Source organism: Vigna unguiculata, chromosome 8 (assembly GCF_037176805.1).
Source record: "Vigna unguiculata cultivar grain cowpea cultivar isolate G323 ecotype 2 chromosome 8, ASM3717680v1, whole genome shotgun sequence".
NCBI classification, from domain to species: domain Eukaryota; kingdom Viridiplantae; phylum Streptophyta; class Magnoliopsida; order Fabales; family Fabaceae; genus Vigna; species Vigna unguiculata.
In genome coordinates, this window is record NC_140799.1 from 30,601,637 (window position 1) to 30,623,720 (window position 22,084).

A 22,084-nucleotide genomic window follows, 5' to 3' on the forward strand; every position below is an offset into this window, starting at 1 on the left:
ATCAATTTCTCACGGTTGAATAAATGTGTCCAAAACGGGAACAAAAATGGTTGGTGGGGACTTTCACCTGTTAATGCAAACAACAAAATTAAAACCAATGTCATCCCATTTTCCATTTGCATGTCTTACACGTTCGCTTTATCTTGCTAAACCTCAATTATCGCTTCTGCTAATCCTTCTCTTTATTCGCTCTCCATCTCTTTACACCCACAATTAATTCGCAATTAATGTACAATAATGCTACATCTTAACCTAATCATGCACTTTAATCACTCCTTACTTTGCCAACACGGGAATAAACTCAAACTAAAATTAACCAAAGGAACAGCCCTAGCTTCATCTCCATTAATTCAATTTCAAATTACAATTTTCTCTCTGGAACCCAACGGAAAGATCGAGAGAAAGAATACTATATATTATATTAATAACAATAATTCCGAAATTAGGGTTTCTTACCGAGAGTGTTCTTGTTATTGTGCATCCAAACTTTCAGAACTTTTCTCTCCACATTCGTCTCACCACAGAACTGTTCCACAGCTGATTCATCGTGCTTCTGGATTCTCCACCCCAGCTGTTCCGCGAATGCCAGCATCTTATCCTTCTGTTCCTGCGTGAACTTCGTTCGGAACCGTTTTTTGGATCCCCCGCCGCCGCCACCTCCACCGCCGCTGCTGCTCGGATTCGAGATGTCTTCGTCTTCGCGGCTGAGTCCGCCGCCGGAGGCGGCAGCCGGGAGGGCGAGCGGGCGGTGCTGCGCCATTGGAGGCGTGCCGAGGTGGTGGTGGAGGTAGCCTCCGGCGGCTGGGTGCTGTGGGACTCGGTGGTGATAGTACGGGGAGAATTGATGGTGGTGGTGCAGCGGTGGCGGCGGCTGCGCTCGGTGGTGGAAGGAGCTCATCTCGCCGTCGATCTCCTTGCGGTGAAAATTCCGGTGGCAGTTGCAGGCGGCGCAAATCACGGCCTCCAGAGTGCCGTCCTCGCCGGCCGGCATGAACTCGCAGCATCCGTCGACAGCGTGGCCGCCGAAGCTCACGGCGTGGTTCTTCTGGCATTCTCGGTACCGTACCGCGGCGGCGCCGAACGCTCCCTTCCGTCCCTCGCCGGCGCCTTTGGACCGAGCCGCGGGGTTTCCAAGCGAGTCGTAACTTGCCACCGGCGCTGGCACCGGCGGGTCCGGCATCCCCATTTCCTCCTCCTGCTCCTCTTGCTCGTCGAATTCCATATCACTCTCCACCTTCTCTCCCTAAAAAAAGCTGAAAAGAAAGGCGAAAAATAATTTTTTTTACCAACGAAAATTGAGTTGTGTGTGTTAGGGTTTCTAGAATCGAGAGGAAGTTGAAGTAAGTGGGGGAGAAAGTTGAAGATCTATTCTACTATACTCTACATGTGAGTTTGGGCAAGGGAGTTTTGAGTTTCACCATGATAGAGTATAGGTAGATTGGAAGATAATAATAAAAACTAAGCTAAGTAAGATTGTGTTTGTGTATATATTTATATGGGATTTAAATTAATGAATATATTTAATATATAATAATGGTAAGAATTATTTAATAAAATAATGTTATTATTGTTGTTTGAAGATAAGAGATTGAAGAGGATGTGGTCATGAATAAGCGGTCTGAAGAAAAGAGCTGTTTCACTCAGAAAAGGGTTTCAAATACTTGCCATTACATAATTAACACCTGTACCATTCTTGTTCAGACATTTACTTTTTACTTTAACTGAGGATAACCCATTTCTGCACCCTGTTTCCAAGCCTGTGTCTTTTTTTATTAAAGATATTGCAAAATGCAAGGAAGCTACATTATTAAGAATGAAGAAGAGTGGAAGGTATAATAATAAAAAAATGCAGAGATTAGAGAAAAGGTGTTATTGTAGGTAAGATGAGAGAAGGGAATATGGTTGGTGAGAAAGGAAGAGTGGGAGTGGAAGAAGGAGTAGTGAATGTATTATGTATGTGGTTGAAGAATTTGGGAGCAGAAAATGGAACCATAAAAATAAAACTTAAGACACGGACTTAACATCGGACCAATTAATCTGTCTGCATTTATGGGAGCTGCCTACGTGCCCTCCTTCTCCGACAGGACATGACATCACTCTTCCCTCACACTAACTCCTAAATTCTATTATTATCATTATTCTCTTTCTCATTCCAATTTCTATTACCCTTAACTTAATAACCTTCTCCTCTCTCTCATCACTGTCAAATAATCTTTATCTTTCCCATTAATGTTTCATTTTAAACTCTTGTCATTTGGTTTTTGGTTCTCCACAAGAATCTCCATTGATGTTGTTATCTACAATGATGAGGTTGGAGAAGACGGTGGTTCTGGATTAGGTGACAACAATTCTATTCCTGCACAAATGAAGGAAGCATGTTTTTCGAGAGGGGCTGGGGATTATGGACTTTATGGTGCTTGTAGGGTTTGTTGATTCAAGTTTATGGTATTTCTGGATAAGGAAAATAATTAAACGCTCACAGTTAATGTAAGTGATTAAAACTTTATCTCGCTCTCGTTTTTCACAACTTCAAACAACATGTGCTTCATTGACTCTGTTAAGAAAACCAAAGGAAGATCTTAATTAATATATAACACTTTAAATCTTTATATTAACAATATATTAATTATACTGTATTGTATATAATTGCAGCATCTCTATAGGTAAAACTAAAAAGAATTTTAGAGATTAGTTTATGATTATATAGTCTTTATATTTAACTATTAGTAGGTGTTATAAAATAACTATTTAAAAATAAATAAATAAAAATTACAATCCCCTATTTGGTAAGTATCTCCATGTCTTTTTTGGTAAGTATAGCAATCAAACTATTTTTCTTTCTCTGAAACCAAAGCACATGGTGCCCTAACCACCTATCCCAGCTGAATCGTTTCGTTGTACATGACAAGCTTTTGGACAAAAACTTCAGGTACAAGGAATTTTGCTTTGGTAGGATTCGATGTTGATTAAGTAACCTTAAAGAATTAGTTAGATGCCATATAAATTTATACATATTCTACCTCACATTTATTTTTTAGAAGCACATAAAATTCAGCGACTTGGTGAGAAGAAATGAGATTAATGCAAAGGAGATTCTTAAAAAAATGTTGAAATAGTAGAGTAAAAATTGAAGAGAGAATCTGAATTAGTGTATGAAGTATATATGAGAGATGTGAATGAACGATGATTGAATTAGGAGAAGAAGAGAAAAAGATGGAAAGCAATTATGGATAGGAAGAAGCATTATTGGTGTAGACAAAGGAGGCCCAAGTTCAGAGAAGCTGACCCTCGAAACATGTTCAAAATAATTCATGTGAAGAACTCAAACAAGATTTGGTCAGATCTCGAGGAGCTTCAGGTGTAAGTTTTCCCAACCTACAATTTATCAAACAGTTTTCATTTTTGAACTCCAAACGTTCAATATTAGGGTTTTTCTTTTCTTTTCAGAGGAATCTTTTTCCCTAGACAATCTCGTGGGAGATATCCTCATCATTCAATCAAAAAGAAAAATGCTTAATAATGTAATAAACAACTATTTTTTGTTCATACCTTCGTCAACACTTTGGATTCAAGATATACAAGTCAATAAAAGATAAGTTAATTAAGTTTCAACTCCTATTTAGTCTATTAAATTTGTTTGGTATATTCAGTATTTAAATTTTCTAATTAAATTTTTATGATTTACTTAATTGGATGATTGGATAATAACTTTGTTATTTAATGTACTTTCAATAAGAATAACTTTAACTCCTTGTATTTTTTATAGTGTGAACAAGTAAACAAGATAACGGATCAAAATAACATCACGCCAGTCAGTAAAAATTAAACACTACTAAAAAATATAAAAATTATAATAGAAACTTGATTAAAAATACATTACTTTATAAAATATTTAAACTTAATAAGTCCTAGAAGTAACTTAAGTGGGCGTGCTATAATATTTCTTTGGCTAGAAATATAGAGATTATTTATTGATAAATTTCTTGAAAGCGACGTGTACCACAAGAAACTAAAAATGAAAAATGATTTGAGCTTCTTTAAATTAATTTGAGATTAGTTTGTGTAAACCCTTAGATTACTTTTCAAAGCAAAATAATTATTTTTGTAAGAGAAACTATATAAGTTAAAAATTGTTTTCACATAAATTAATGAGGTATTTTGATAAACTAATCATAACTCATAAAGAAACCTATTTAAATTTTTTTTTCCTCTGGAAAAATGATGCAAATAAACTCTTATCCAATTATGAATGTTTATAGAAGTTAACTTTTATCAATGCATGAGGTAACTTTAACAAACAATTAAAAGAACATTGAATTGTTTTATTTTTTACAGGGAAAAATGATACTTTTTTTTAGATATATATGTTTTATGCTTTTGTCTTTCTTAGAAGTACTGAAGAAGAGGTAGAGTTGGGTTGATTTTCTTAAAAGGAATGAACATTTGGAATGGCTTTCTTGGACCATACCTGATGGATGAGGGATCATTCATGGTGGTGTATTTGATTTTCTGTTTGGAATAGTTTGGACAAAAGCTGTGTCTTATAACAAATAACCTTTCTAGATTCCTTTTTTTTTTCCAATGAAAAAAAAAGGGTAATTTAAATATTAAAATTATTTAAAAAGAAAGCAATATAATATTTTAGAAGATAAATAAGGAAAATAGATGATGGAGTGATGGTAGAAGGGTAAAAAAGAAGTTTGAAATAATAATGTGAGAATTAATTAAGATGAAAAAGAAAATGAGAGAGAGAGAGAGAGAGAGAGAGAGGGATGGGAGGGTTTTTGTTTTATGAGTGGTGACCGTACTCCTGTCACTATCATGTCAGCGGGACGGAAACCACATTTGGCCTCCATTTTCCTGAAAAAGAGACACCAACCAACACAGTAAATTATGCTCATTACTTTTCCTTTGCATTCAACTCGATACTCATTTTAATATATTCATATTTTAATATTAAGAAAAGATTTTCTTTCAACAATATCTTAAGAAATACCATAAATCTATTACAAAATTCAAATTCCATTCAACTTTTCTTTTCTTCTCTTCCAAGAGAGAAAAATAAATATACTAAATGTTTGAAAATTTGAAAACCACCGTATTCAGCAACTGTAATATAATCGACTATTTAGTCACCGATTTTAAAATAAGTAATTAACTATTTTACGATCAAAGTTTTTGTTACTATTTATTGTTTATGGCTAGTTTGATGATTAAAGCATTAGTAACCCGTTTTATATTCATTTACCCACTTTTCCAGTCGAACATAAGAGACCGAGTACAATAAGTTTCTTTGTTTTGTCATGTCACTTTAGTTTCATGTTGTAACTTGATTTTTTATGTAGCAAACTAGATGCATTTTAATGTCATTTCCATGCAATTTATTTTATAAAAACTTTGCCTTAAATTCCTAATGGAGCAGAGAGCCTTACACTAAATGGGTATCCAAAAATCAATAAGCCATAAATTTATGTCATTTGATTAATTAGCCACTACTAAACAAGATAAAACTTGTTTTGCACCTCTTTTATGCAAGATTTCGTGAACAAGTTTTAGGTTGTAAAAGCCTAGTGTTAGAGAAAGATGAGTTTAGGAGAAGAAAAGGTGAAACCTTGAAGTTCCCAAAACTCAAAATAAGATTGTACTTTGTTGGAATAAGAAGAAAAAGAAAGAATGTTCTTAAGAGTTTGGGAGAAAGAGTGTTGAACTGGAGTGAAATAACAGAGTTATAGCGTGGTTGTACTATTTACAGAAGATTTTTAAATTTAAATTTTCTGTTAAAGATTTTTTTTTTAATCTGTTTGTTTGTGTACTTTGTTTAAATAAAACTATTTTAAATATATTTTAAATGTTTAATATATCAAAACCAACGTATTTTAAGGATATTTTAAAATAAAATAAGTTTTTTAAGTATTTTAAGATAAGACTTGGTGCAAAAATGTATTTAAGTATAGTTTAACATTTTCGTTCAACCTGATCACCATATATAAAAGATCTTTATTTTTATTTTTTAATGATTAAAGTATAGCGAAATAATTTCTAATTAGTTAATGAGAATAAAATTAGATCAAATTTATGGAGTAATTTCAGGCCAAAATTCATTCTATATATTGGTACGATTATCTGGAAAAACTCTCATGACTTTTACTTTTATATATTATTAGTAATAATCCTTTTGTACGTTTAATTATGATTTTTCAAGAAATAGTCTCCTAAACTGTCTGTAGAACTGTGAGCAGGTATACTATTAACTTACCAAAACCATCTTAATTAAATTTAAGAAGCTCTTCTTCTAATTGTTATTTAAAATATTTTTAAAATTTTTACAAATAATGTTCACTTTAACTTGTTACACAACTTTCTTGAGCATTATTCGTATCCCTAATAAAATATTAAAAATATAAATAAGTGGGTCTTTCTAAATAAATAAATTTATCAAGATAAGAATAAATAGGTCCTTCACTGTTTCCCCCCCAATAAAGTAATTTATGGTGTATTTTCTTGTTTACAATATCTTAACATTGTTTAAGGCTCATAATCCATTAAATTGTCTATTTCTTCGAACAATGGCACAAAGATGTCAGATTCTCAAGGTGCCTCTCCTTTGCATGCATAGGTGAAATCTCTTTTTCTTGTAAGAAATAAAGTAAATATTTTGTCTTTTGTGTTGACTTGGAATTCAAAAAATATTTTTGAAAATCCAGTTGTGTTTTATTATCACTCTGTCAAGATCCTCTTGCGTTACTCCCCATATAACGTTCATTTCCCACAAAATAAATAAATAATATTTTATCTAGAATTAAATTCTGAATTTCTGAAACGATTAAGCTTATTAAAATATCTTAACCAGGTTGGATTGTATGGAAGTGTGTTCATTTGCTAGATCAGGCACTTTGAGTCGATGGAACCGAATTTCTCAAAGGCTTTTGATTATAATAAACATTATGTTCTTTTTCAACAACACACTCAATACCATTGTTCTTATGAACATGATTTTAGTTAATAGGTTGGCTTTTTTTTCTTTTTTTTGTATTTTGGGGTATTTTAGAAATTAAATTTGTATAAATGGGTTCCTTATTTTTTTTTTTTTTGCAAAAATGGATCAAGTCATTAGGGTGGAGGACAACATTGGAAGTGAAGTCGTCCTCCTCCGACCAATTTCTTTAACTTAAAAAAAAAATACAATGTCGTAATCTAACATAACATTTTCTTATAACATTTTCTTCTATTTAGAAAAAGTGAAGTCGTCATCCCACATGAAGATTTCACTTTTTCAATTTTTTTTTGTTTTTTTGTTTTGTTTTTTGTTTTTTTTTAAATTAATAATTGAAATTTTTTAAAAAAATAAAGAAAATAATAATGAACTGAAAAATGATAGAAAAATAATCAAAACTGAAAAATTTAAAAAAAGAAAAAAAATGAAAACTGAAAAATTTGAAAAAAAGGAAAAATGATGAAAAAAATTGTTAAATTTGAAAAAAAAAATCTGAGATATTTTAAAAAAAATGAAAAGTGAAAATTTTGAAAAGAAAAATTAAAAATAATTAAAACTTTGAAAACAAAAAGGTGAAAAGTGAAGCCGTCGTGTTAGAGGACGTCTTCACTCCTCAATTTAAACAAAGTCGTTATCTTTAACGACGACATTATTTAATAAAAACAAAAACAAAACCGGCAGGATAGAAGACGATTTCACTCCGAATGTCGTCCTTCCCCACAACGACTTGACCCAATTTTACAAAAAAAAAAATCAACAGACCCTATTTTACAATTTTGGAGTCAAAGGGACCCTGAAATACAAAAGGGCCTAATAGGTTAGAAGATCAACTTTTATGAAACTTTGATTAAAAGCTTATTTTGTTCGATTCACTATAATCATTAAGTGGAACACATAATCAAGTTCTGACTTATTTTTTATTTGTCTATATGGTATTAGAGATTGAATCTCGGGTCGTTAATGCTCTTTTCAAATCGTTAATTAAGTTCAATTAGATATTTATGTCTATATAATAGATTAATCCTAATAAGTTGTTAAAACACTTAAATAATTTTTGTTAAAAAATATAGGAATCTTCATATTAATACGTGTAAATATATTTTTGATCCTTTAAGTTTTCCTGAAATTTGAAATTAGTAATTCTTTAAAATTTTTGACTAATTTAATCCTTCATCTTTAAAGATACATGAATTTAGTTCTTTTAATCAAATTTTGTTAAGTTTATTTAATGTTTCAAGCGCATTGTAGGATAATATTTAAATTGTTTACACCGTTTGACACGTTTTTGTTTTAATGTTAACTCAAATATTATCATAAAACACGTTTCAAATAAATTTAACAAAATTTGGTTAGAAGGACTAAATTCACGCATTTCTAAAGATAAAAGACTAAATTGGTTAAATTTTTTAAAAAAGAACTAATTTTAAATTTCACTTAAACTTAAGAGACCAAAAATATATTTAACTCTATTAATATTAAAGGAGTATTTTCACTTGTTAATATAACAAATCAATACAATAAATAAGAAACTATTCAAAAGAAAAAAAAAATCACTTCTTATGTTAAATAGGGAAAACAATAGAGAAAATAATACAGTAAATGTTCTGATATAAAGTATCCATTTTCTTTTATTTGTCAAATATTATAATTATAAATTATTTTTATATGTTTCTTCCTTACAGCTAATTAGTACATTATTACAAATTTAAGAAGGTTAAAGAGTGGATTTTAAATTTAACTTTTCAATCTCACAAAATCAAGTTTGCATTTATTTATATATTGTAAACAATAAATTTTAAATTTAAACTCATGATTTTGATATCATATTAAAAAGTAAAAGTCTAATTCTATAATTCAAAATTGACTTGTAAACTGAGATTTATACTAATTTACATCTTGTAAACTTATTTTATTTTTGGTCAATGGATTTCTAACATAAAAGAACAAGTTTTAATTAGGGGTGGACATAATATACTGAATTGTATTGATCCATGATTAACTGCATTGTTTTATACTGAAAAAAACTGAACTATTTGTAATTAAAACTGAACTTAACTGTTATTCAGTTCAGTTTCAACAAACCAAACTTATATCAGTTAACCCGTGTATGAACTGAACTGGGTGTCCCTTTCCTATTTTATATTAGAACAGTCTCCATTTCTTTTGTTTCAATCAGCACCCACTGTCACAGTAAAAAAGCTTAGATTTTTATGTTTGAAAGCTAATAAACAAGGTTCAAACAATATGGACAATGATAAACTTTAACGAGAAAAAGAACCAATTTGGATGCTTGTTTTTTTTGCAAAGAAACCATTAAAGTTATTAACGTATTTGTTAAATATGGACTTCCTCTACAAAATTAAAGACTATTTGTTAAGCACCGATAGGATATTAATATGTTTTTCCATTTCTATTTTAAAAAAATATATCTTTATTTAAATTCAATTCCCTGTGAATAATAATTCAGCCCTTCTTACATTTATATATATATATATATATATATATATATATATATATATATATATATATATATATATATATAATTTTCTTCTATATTTAAATTCATCACTTGTATTTTACTTAAACATACATTTTATAATGTGTTTGCAACTAATAAGATGAGTATTAAAACATGTTTAAAAGAAAAAAATTAATAAAGTTGTAAAATTAGTTTCCTAAACACTTTCAAACTTTGGTTTAAAAATAGTATAATTTAGTTTAAAAGTAGTATAGTTTGGTTTAAAATTAGTGTAATTTAGTTCAAAAATAATACAATTTGGTTCAAAATTAGTACGATTTGATTTAAAAATAGTATTGTTTCGTTAAAAAATAATACAGTTTAGTTCAAAAATAGTATAGTTTGGTTTAAAAAATAGTGTAGTTGATTCAAAATCAGTGCAATTCGATTCAAAAACAGTGAAATTCAGTTCAAAATTAGTGCAATTTGGTTCAAAATCAATACAATTCGGTTCAAAAACAGTCTAGTTAAATTCAAAAGTAGTGCAGTTCAGTTAAAAAATAGTGTAGTTCATTTCAAACTTAGTGCAGTTCATAAAACAGTTCAGTTTATAACAGTTCAGTTCAGTTCATATTATAGTTATTATAGTGCAGTGCAATATAGTACAATTCAGTTTATTAGAAAAAAAAGACAGTGCAGTTCAGTTCGTCTGAACTGTTTTTCATTTCAGTGCATTTCAGACGAACTATTTTTTAGTTCAGTACAGTTATTGATAGTGCAGTGCAGTTCGATATATTTTGCCCAACCTAGTTTTAATTTGTTTTCACTCTTAAGAAGTTGATATTCTATAAAGAAAAGTTAGAATCTTTTCACTCCTTACCTCTTTATTGAATTATAGACCAAAGTACAGTTTCAAATATTTTATGAACATAATAAGCTGACACTTAGCCTCCATTAACAATTTGTTGAATGAGCAAAAGTGTGTATGTATGGTACTAGAAATATCCAAGCACAAACACAATAAAGTCAAAACCCCCTCATAGGTTTCTAAACTCTACATATAGGGTAATAAGCATTACATCAGACATCCAACACATATCACACCAGCCACAGAAAAACTAGAGCAAACTATCTTGCTCAGAATCAGAACCTATCACCAACGTTCATCACATCAAACACAACATTCCCACATACCTCATTAACATAACTAACCAATTTTGGTTAAGACTAAGTAAGCATTTTTACATATATATTTTGTGTTTAACAAATGAAATCGATGGTATATCCATTAAGAAAAGAATTTTAAGACTGATATCTGGTATATGAATGAGGGTAAAATGAATAAATGAGATGATTATGCAGAAAGAAAAAGAGGGTGAAAAAGGTGAGTGAAGTGTGTAAGGTTGATTTTCCATTTGAAATATTGTTGATGGCAGCCTTAAACTTTGTTCCTTCTCCTGTGTGATGTAAGGATTCCATATCTGTGATTTTCTTGACACTAACACTAACAGACACTCATGTTCTGCTACAGTGGACCCTCCATTTGTGATGCCTCCATATTCCTATTACCTAAAACCCTTGACCCACTCAGATTAGATTCTCATATCTTGTCATAATCAACTTACGATTTATCTCCCTCAATATTTCCAAATGCTCCTCTCGTACATACATATATGTCAACTCCAACACCTTCTGCACACACTCAAACAAACATCCACTTCTTTCTTCATTCTTAAGGCATAAGGCTTCATTTTTTTCATTTTAATTATTGCCACTCATCATACCTACCACATACGTTGTCCAACCCAAAAAGGGGTGCCAGAGAATAACCTTTCCTCTTCGCTTTTTTTTTCCTCCTTTCTTCTTCATGGAAACTATTCCCTCCTTTTCATTAACGAAAACCAGGTAATATAAGGTAATTTCAATTAGATAACTGGTTTTTCATTGTAATTTGACATAGGACAAGTAAAGGACACAGTGTTGGTGCTCGCATACGTTGCCAATATTGAAGCGTTTGAATTTGACTATAGTTTGACAAATATGTTCTTATGATAAAATGTCTTTTAAAAATAGTTCAACAATTTAGAAAAAAGTTTTGTAAATTTATTTGGTTGTCATAAATTATAAATTATGTAGAATCCTTTTTCACAGCTTAATTCAATTTTACTATGGTTGTAACAATTTTACCCTGTCTAAGTTCACATGTCAGTATGAACTTTAACATTTGATAGGAATAGGGATGGCAACGGGGCGGGGCGGGTACGGGTATCATGATCCCATCCCCATCCCCATAATAAAAATTCATCCCCATCCCCATCCCCAAACTCAACGGGTATATAACTTTTGACCCATCCCCATCCCTATCGGGTAACGGGTATTTTCTTATATCCATACCCATACCCATTTTTTTATTGTTCCATATATCAATTAAATATTTTTTATAAAAAAAATTTAAAAATCACACCAACGGAATCATGATACTATCAAAATATTCAATATTAAAATAACATACTCTTTTTGATTTTCATGATGTCAAATATTAAGAAAAATATTATAATAGTATAAATCTCAAATTAAAGTATCAAATAACAACTAAATAAAATTCAAATAATTATATAAAAGCTAAAAAATTACACATTACTAAAATTTTATAATAACCAAAATATTTATTAATTTTACAAATGATCAGTGGTTTCATTTGCATTCGATCCACCTACACATAGAAAAAAAATGAAAAATTAGATATGATATAATAATTGAAATTGAAAATTTTAATTACTAGAATATAATGTACCTTCTTCATCAGATTCATTTTCACTCATGAGAACATCTTTTCCTTTTAATTTTTTAACACCTACAAACACCAAATGTAGAATATTAGATGAGAATTCACAAAAAATACTAACAAAAAATATTAATAAATTTGAGTAGATGGATTCAATGGAGATTGACTGTCATTATTGGAACTTTGAAAGGGAGTTGGTTGTTGTGAACACTGTGGTGGACTTGGTACCTGCAAATCTTGATCTCCTGTGCTCATTTTCTCTAGAAACTAACATACGTAACAAAAAAAAATCAAACAAAGTAAAAAGGTTAATTTCTTTTTTAACAAAATATAAAAGGAAAACCAATAATCAAGTTTAAAAATATTTCAAATATTTTTTATACTATTAAAAATTTATATTATACCACTTAAACGAAATAGCACAAATAACAAAATTAAATTAATAATAATTCAAATTTAAACATAGATTCTTCTTCTTTTGATCTTGAATTAAATTAAGGATTTATGCAATTGAGCACTTAAAATTGAGAATTAAACATTATCATGAAACAAAAAATAAATAATAAATAAAATTATCATAAAGGAGTAAAGATAATTAAATGTGTGACCCAAATTTGAGAATATCCATTTGAACATAACATAACGGAAAAAAAATGTATAATTAAGATTATGATAAAAGGAAAAGTACCTTGAAGATCTGCTTAAACCTTAAAGAACAAGCCAAACAATTAAAAGAGAGTAAAAAAGTGTATAACCAAAGTAACAAAAAGAAGAGCTACAAAATAAGAGTCAAACATTTTCATGAAAATAAATAAATAAATAAAGATAATCAAATGTGTAACCTAAAAATTATTTCATAGAATGAAATTGAGGAACACCTATTTGAACATAACCATGTACAGAGAGTAAAAATTATATAATAAGAAGAAGAAAAATTACCTTCAAAATTAAATCTTGAAAAACAAACCAGACAATTGAGAGAGTAAACAAAGTGTATAACAAAAAACAAAGAGAATGAGAAATATGTTATATATATATATATATATATATATATATATATATATTATATTATATTATATATTATATTACTATGTATATATATATATATTATATGTGTGGATATCTTATGTTTATATATATATATATATATATATATATATATATATATATATATATATATTTTTTATAGATATATATTTATTTTAAGTATATATTATATTATATTATATAATAATATAAATATAATAATATATATTATATTATTATGTATATATATTATATGTATATGCGTAGATATTTTATGCTTTTATATATATATATATATATATATATATATATATATATATATATATATATATATATATATTTCTTTTAAATTTTTATAAATTTGTAATGTTATAAATTTGTTTATAAAAGATCTCACTAGTTAAATGATTAATTTGTTTTATACGTATATATTATATATATTATATTATATTATTATGTATATATATTATATGTATATTATATTATATTATATTATATTATATTACATGTATATGTGTAAATATATATATATATATATATATATAAAAGTATATTTTATTTATATGTATATATACTATATTATATTATATTATATTATATTATATTATATTATATTATATTTTATGTGTAAATATATTATTTATTTATATATATTTTTTAGATTATTTAATAAATTATAAATAGTTTAGTAATTTAAGCGGGGACGGGTATTTGGGCGGGTATATATATATCCTCATCCCCATCCCCATCCCCAGTTGAAAATTTCGGATATTACCCATACCCATACCCATACCCAGTCAAAGCGGGGATTCTCCGTCAAAACGGGGACGGGTTCGGGTGATACCCACGGACACGGGTTTATTTGCCATCTCTAAATAGGAATAACTAAATTGAAGAAATATAAGTGAGAAAAACTCAAACAACCAAGAATATGGAAAGTGTTGCATGCGATGTAATACCTCACTATTGTAGCCCACTATTAAAGCCCATTCTAACGTACCTACCTTCTGTCAAAGCCCATATGATAAAATGACTTCGTTTCTACGAAGAAATTTGGTTTGTATACCGGCAAACGAATACTACACTAAATAATCTAATATTTAAAATTATAAAAATATTACTTTAAAATTATAAAATTGTATTTATATTTTCCCTAGAGTTATAGAAATAAAATTTAAATTGACCGATGTTTCATAATTAAATTATTTTAGATGACATTTTACTGCAATTTAAGAAATAAGATTAACTTATAATCATATTTTCAGTAACTATTTAAGAAAGAAAGTGAACTAATGACAAGAATAAAGTTGAATGGTAAAATTATGTTAAGTAATGTATCATTCTCATTTCTTAGAGCTATTAACACCACCGTTTACTTGGTTCTTGATGTAAGAACCCTATTTTCTTAATCATTACTAATTATAATATTATAATTAAGATTATAACTCATCCATTAATAATATCAGTAATTAGAGTTAAACAGAGTTACAATTTAGTCCTTAACTTAGTAATAGAGTATTTCAAAATAGGTTAAAATATTTCATTAGTCGACATTTTTGTTCTAAAATCTCAAATAGGTCCTAAGATTTTTTTTAGTCTTAATTAGATCCATATTTTTCAAAATGCGTAACAATTAGGTCCATTCCGTTAGTATGATGTTAACGGTATTAAGGATATGTTACGTGTCAGTTCCTCATTTTTAAATTTTTTTTTTTTAAAAATTATTCATGCCACATGTCACATCAATATTGTGTCATGTGTCAAGTTAGTAAGGTGACACATGTCAAGTCATTATCTGAATCTCAATTTGGTCCATATATTTATTATTTTGATTACATCTCAGTCCATGTTTTTTTAATTTTTAATTTCATTCTCTCCAAATTGAGACCAAATTTAACTTTTATATAAGTATCATAATGATATTTTTATTATAAGTAATATTTTTATGACATATTTTTAACAATAGTAAGTTTATTTAAATTTAAATTTTACATTAAACTCTATTCATTTATTTTAAAATTTTAAATATATTTATTTTAACTTTTTACAAAATTGTTTTAAAATTTTATATTTAAATTTATAAAATTGTTATTTTTAAACTAACTCTAACATTTGTATATAAATTATTTAAAACAATTTTATATCAAGTTAAAATAAATATTTTAAAATTTTAAAACAAAATATAAGTAAAGTTTAATGTAAAATATAAATTTAAATAAACTTAATATTATTAAAATGTTTGATAAAAATATCATTATAAAATTTATATAAAAGTTAAATTTGATCTCAATTTAGAGTGAATGAAATTGGAAAAGTTTTAAAAAATTATGGACCGAAATGGAATCAAGATAACAAATATATGGACTAAATTGAGATTCAGACAATGACTTGACACGTGTCACCTTACTAACTTGACACGTGGCACAATACTGACATGACAAGTGGCATAAATAATTTTCAAAAAATAAAAATTCAAAATTAAAAAAAAAAATCAAAAAATTCAAAAAAAATGAAGAGCTGACACGTGGCACATCCTTAACACGGTTAATATTATACTAGCGGAATGGACCCAATTATTTCTCATTTTCAAAAATATGGACCTAATTGAGACTAAAAAAAGTCTTAGGACCTATTTAAGATTTTGGAACAAAAACGTGGACCAATGAAATATTTTAACCTTCAAAATATGGTTAACATAATTCGTAAGTACTCCAAAATAGGAACTAAAATCTTACTATAGTCTTTCAACAAAAACTAACACATATTATCTAACTCACTCATATACTATTTCTTCGGTGGATAGTTCCAACTCCATTGCTACTATCCCCATGCACTCCTAAATCTGCTCTCGTTTATACATAATATACAATCATTGCAAGAATAGAAAACAAAAGATACAAAATGTAAGGGTGAGCTAAATATCACAAAAATAATCAATAATGGAAAAATATCATGATTTTCACCAAAGTTTTAAATTAAAGTTAATTAATTAAAAAGTCCAAGAATCACCTACAGAGAAATTTCTAGGCTCAAGACTCTTGCTTTTGGAAAACAAGTATATTGAATGGACTCGTGAGACTATGGACTATGCACCTATCATACCGACCCCCTCTCCTTATTTTATACAAAAATAACTCAAGTGGTACATCATATATCTCATCTCGTACTGACATTAAACTTCACTAAGTATTATCCTCTTCCATATCATATCGTCAGCTCTGTGAAGCCTCTTTCGACTCTCACCACCTAGTTATCATCCTCTATGTGAGTTTGATACTAGTAGAGTCAGGATAGTCCCACATCACACGTCCCCTTCAATACATTTGACCTCATCCTATATTAGCATTTTCCCTTCAAAATAGTCGATGTGACAACCAAATCACACTAAACTTTTATAGGCAATCGTACATTTATAAAATATTCATTTTCTCTTTATGATCCTGATAAGTTATACATATAATTGTACATAGATTTAAATGTACAAAAATAAATTTTCGTACAAATTAATAGTTTGTAGTTTTGTACGAAATTTATTTCTATCATTGTTTCTAAAACAACACAAATAAATAACACTTTAACAATTATGTTCCCAAACAACTCATCAATCCAACATGTTTCAAATCATTATTTAACTAAAAAAAATCTTCCTAAACCATTCTGATACTCCAAAATTCACAGTTTCACATAATCAAAAGTCTCACATTACATGGTATTTAAACCTAACATAATCCACCATTTCAATGTCTTACTATATCATTCACAACACAAATTTCAATTCAATGAAAATGTTAGTTATACTCATCAAACCAATTCAAACTAACCAATAATTAAGTCAACATGCAACTACATACTCATACCATATTCTATAAATTCAACCATATAACTTTAAAATGTGAAAGGAATTTAGCTCCCCTTGTCAAATACATTCTATCACTATTCTTCTCCTTACATAATGTCTCCATTTATGATGATCCTATATTCCCAATCCAAGGACCATGGCTAGATGAAGATGCATAAAAATCACATGCAACTAGAGACAGTTGCATATACTAGAAAAATTAGAGTTGCTCTATTAGAAGAGGAAAATTTGAACTTACCCTAATATAAAATTAATTGACTTGTTGGCACTAATTGTTTCTCTGGCTTTGAATCTTCAAGAGAAAGATGCAAAAGGTCAAAGGAAAGAGATTGAGAACTCTATTATTTAAACTAAAAAAAGACTCACTTTAAAACCATTTATTTTTGGGTTAAAACCCAACTTCAAAGCCTAAAATAGCTCTATTTACACAAAAAGAGTTTGATAAACAATTAGAGCTTGATTTTATAATATCTAACAAATAGAGATATGCCTAGAGCATAGAAAAGCCACATACAAGAGTAAAACATATTGCTACAAAAAAAAGGATAAAAAGTGAACTTACTCAAAAGAAAAAATTATTTAGTCCAAAATGTTTTTTAACTCCTCAATCTTTTCGTGGTGCAATTTGCTTTTGAAAATAATAAGAGATTGATGATGAAAATTGAGATAGAAAGAGGAGGAAAGAAAGAGATAGAGATACTAAAGATAAAGACATCAAATAAAGAAGTAAAAAAAATTACAATAGAAAGGCAAACCTTGATTTTTAAATTTTAAAAAAAATAAACTAAATTTATATAAATAATATAAAAATATAAAAATATTTTTTTTAAAATATATATAAAAAATAAAATAAAATAATGTTGGAAGAGTCGTGGCTCCCCTGTCATAACAGAGGTCCGCCTTTGAGTAGCTGGTTGATGGACAGTTTGACATCTGAAAAATAAAGGAGAAATGTTTAGATTATTGAATATGTATTTGATTATTACTTTTAGGATATGTTTATATTGTTGATACAACTTTTGTATGTACAAGTATTTAGTCTGTGAGAGTTAAAGTTTTTGGAGCTTAGTTAAGTCTGAGCTTGGTCCATGTAAGGGAAACTAGTTTACTTTTCACCATTATTGATTTGATTGGTTAGATGTTGTAGTTGTTACACTGGAATTTATATTTTTCATGTCCTTCAAGGCATAATGATTGTTGAATATTGATTGAGATATTGATTTAAGATATTATGAGATTGAGGAACAAATTGATGATAAATATATTAGTTTGGTTAAATTGAGTCATGGTACCTGTTTCGACCCGAACCTGAACGATCCGACCAAAACACAACTATCTCTCTCTCTCTTTCCTTTTTTCTTCCACTCGATACTTCTCCAATGTCTCTCTTTTCCTCCCTCGTTTTCTTTTTGCTTTCCCTTCCTGATACAGTCTAGACTCCGATCCCTGCCTTTGTCCCTTTTCTGTGCCTATATCCCCTTCGTTGTAACCGACCTACCTCTTTCTTAGGGTACCAGTCCTACACCTCAACAGATTCAGTGGACACTTCCCGAAATATCCGGGATTTTTATGTTGTTATAAAATTAGAAAATTAGAAAATTAGAAAATTAGAAAATTAGAAAATTAGAAAATTAGAAAATTAGAAAATTAGAAAATTAGAAAATTAGAAAATTAGAAAATGAGAAAATAAGAAAATAAGAAAATAAGAAAATTAGAAAATTAGAAAATTAGAAAATTAGAAAATTAGAAAATTAGAAAATTAGAAAATTAGAAAATTAGAAAATTAAAAAATTAAAAAATTAGAAAATTAGAAAATTATAAAATTAGAAAATTAGAAAATTAGAAAATTATAAATTATAAAATTAGAAAATTAGAAAATTAGAAAATTAGAAAATTGTAAAATTAGAAAATTAGAAAATTAGAAAATTATAAATTATAGAATTATAGAATTATAGAATTATAGAATTATAGAATTATAGAATTATAGAATTATAGAATTATAGAATTATAGAATTATAGAATTATAGAATTATAGAATTATAGAATTATAGAATTATAGAATTATAGAATTATAGAATTATAGAATTATAGAATTATAAAATGATAAAATTATAAAATTATAAAAATATAAAATTATAAAATTATAAAATTATAAAATTATAAAATTATAAAATTATAAAATTATAAAATTATAAAATTATAAAATTATAAAATTATGAAATTATAAAATATTAAAATTATAAAATTATAAAATTATAAAATTATAAAATGTTAAAATGTTAAAATTATAAAATTATAAAATTATAAAATTATAAAATTATAAAATTATAAAATTATAAAATTATAAAATTATAAAATTATAAAATTATAAAATTATAAAATTATAAAATTATAAAATTATAAAATTATAAAATTATAAAATTATAAAATTATAAAATTATAAAATTATAAAATTATAAAATTATAAAATTATAAAATTATAAAATTATAAAATTATAAAATTATAAAATTATAAAATTATAAAATTATAAAATTATAAAATTATAAAATTATAAAATTATAAAATTATAAAATTATAAAATTATAAAATTATAAAATTATAAAATTATAAAATTATAAAATTATAAAATTATAAAATTATAAAATTATAAAATTATAAAATTATAAAATTATAAAATTATAAAATTATAAAATTATAAAATTATAAAATTATAAAATTATAAAATTATAAAATTATAAAATTATAAAATTATAAAATTATAAAATTATAAAATTATAAAATTATAAAATTATAAAATTATAAAATTATAAAATTATAAAATTATAAAATTATAAAATTATAAAATTATAAAATTATAAAATTATAAAATTATAAAATTATAAAATTATAAAATTATAAAATTATAAAATTATAAAATTATAAAATTATAAAATTATAAAATTATAAAATTATAAAATTATAAAATTATAAAATTATAAAATTATAAAATTATAAAATTATAAAATTATAAAATTATAAAATTATAAAATTATAAAATTATAAAATTATAAAATTATAAAATTATAAAATTATAAAATTATAAAATTATAAAATTATAAAATTAGAAAATTAGAAAATTAGAAAATTAGAAAATTAGAAAATTAGAAAATTAGAAAATTAGAAAATTAGAAAATTAGAAAATTATAAATTATAAAATTATAAAATCATAAAATCATAAAATTATAAAATTATAAAATTATAAAATTATAAAATCATAAAATTATAAAATTATAAAATTATAAAATTATAAAGTTATAAAATTATAAAATTATAAAATTATAAAGTTATAAAATTATAAAATTATAAAATTATAAAGTTATAAAATTATAAAATTATGAAATCATAAAATTATAAAATTATAAAATTATAAAATTATAAAATTATGAAATTCTGAAATTATAAAATTATAAAATTATAGAATTATGAAATTATAAAATTCTGAAATTATAAAATTATAAAATTATAGAATTATCAAATTATCAAATTATAAAATTCTGAAATTATAAAATTATAAAATTATAGGATTATAAAATTATAAAATTATAAAATTATAAAATTATAATATTATAAAATTATCAAATTATCAAATTATCAAATTATCAAATTATAAAATTATAAAATTATAAAATTATAAAATTATAAAATTATAAAATTATAAAATTACAAAATTATAAAATTATAAAATTATAAAATTATAAAATTATAAAATTATAAAATTATAAAATTTTTGAAATTATAAAATTATAAAATTATAAAATTCTGAAATTCTGAAATTATAAAATTATAGAATTATAAAATTATAAAATTATAAAATTATCAATTGATCAAATTGTAAAATTATAAAATTATCAAATGTTAAAATTATCAATACAATCTCTTTGACATGTTTGATTAAAAGTAGATATGACAAGTTTCTCATCATTAAGGTTTGAAGATGAAAAATAAGATATGATAACATATGAGAAAATTTCCATAATGAAAAGTCAAAAAAGAAAAAGCAAAAGTGACAAGATGCTCTTCATCATGACAAATTTTACAAAAGACGAAATATTTTCATGAAAGAATCTTAAATAATAAAAGCAAACAACTTTGTAAATCATGTTAGGGTATTGTATTAAATTTTCTAGTTCTAGTGTTTTCTTATGGTATCTATAAATAAGTTTCTGCCTAGAGTGAAAGACAAAGTTCAGTGTGTGAAGTTTTATACGCAAGTAATTGTAAGTGTCTATGAGAAAGTTGTAAGTGTTTTCATCCTTTCTTCTTCCCATTGTTGATTCCATTGTTGCTTGATGAACAAGTCTTCTGATGGTATCCTTTCTTCTTTCCATTTTTGATGTCATTGCTTTTTGATGAATAATTTTTCCCTATGTAATAAAACAACAAAAGGAAAGTTAGTACTTTTTTTCAATGACAATTTAGAATGCTCTCTTCTTTCATTCTCTTTTTCTCTATTTTCTTCATCCTCTCTTTTTCTAGTTTTCAATGAAAAATTAGAATGTTTTCTTATTTCTTTCTCTTTTCTTCCTCCTCTTTTTTTCTAGTCTCTTCTTCTTTTTCTCTCTTTTCTTTCTTCTCTCTTTGTCTTGCTTGTTTTTCTCTTTTTTCTTTCTCCTCTCTTTCTCGAGTTTCTTTTTCTCTCTTTTTTTTCTCCTCTTTTTCTTGAGTTTATTTTTCTTCTTTTTCTCTTAGACATTGCTTCTACTTTTGCTCTTGTCTTGCTTCTTTTAGCTTCTCTAATATTTTCATTGTCCTTTCTTCCTTTCTTTTCAAATATAGGATGTAGTTCTTTAGATCTTCATTGGTCAGGAAACTTGCATTCCAATTAGGACATTGATGAGTTTCATGCTTATACCTTTCACATTTGGAACATCTTAGTGTACTTGTCCTTGTAAATGATTTTTTGTCAAGGTTGAGCTTCCTTT

The 22,084-nt window shown here is 26.2% G+C and overlaps 1 protein-coding gene across 1 annotated transcript; it reads right to left on the reverse strand.

The window, feature by feature from the left end:
- Positions 1 to 312: 312 nt before the first annotated feature.
- LOC114194027 (zinc-finger homeodomain protein 2-like) lies at positions 313 to 1,496 on the reverse strand. Its single transcript, XM_028084057.2, has one exon. It carries the CDS (start codon positions 1,220 to 1,222, stop codon positions 443 to 445), a length of 780 nt encoding a protein of 259 aa, XP_027939858.1. The 5' UTR covers positions 1,223 to 1,496; the 3' UTR covers positions 313 to 442.
- Between the last annotated feature and the right edge of the window lie 20,588 nt (positions 1,497 to 22,084).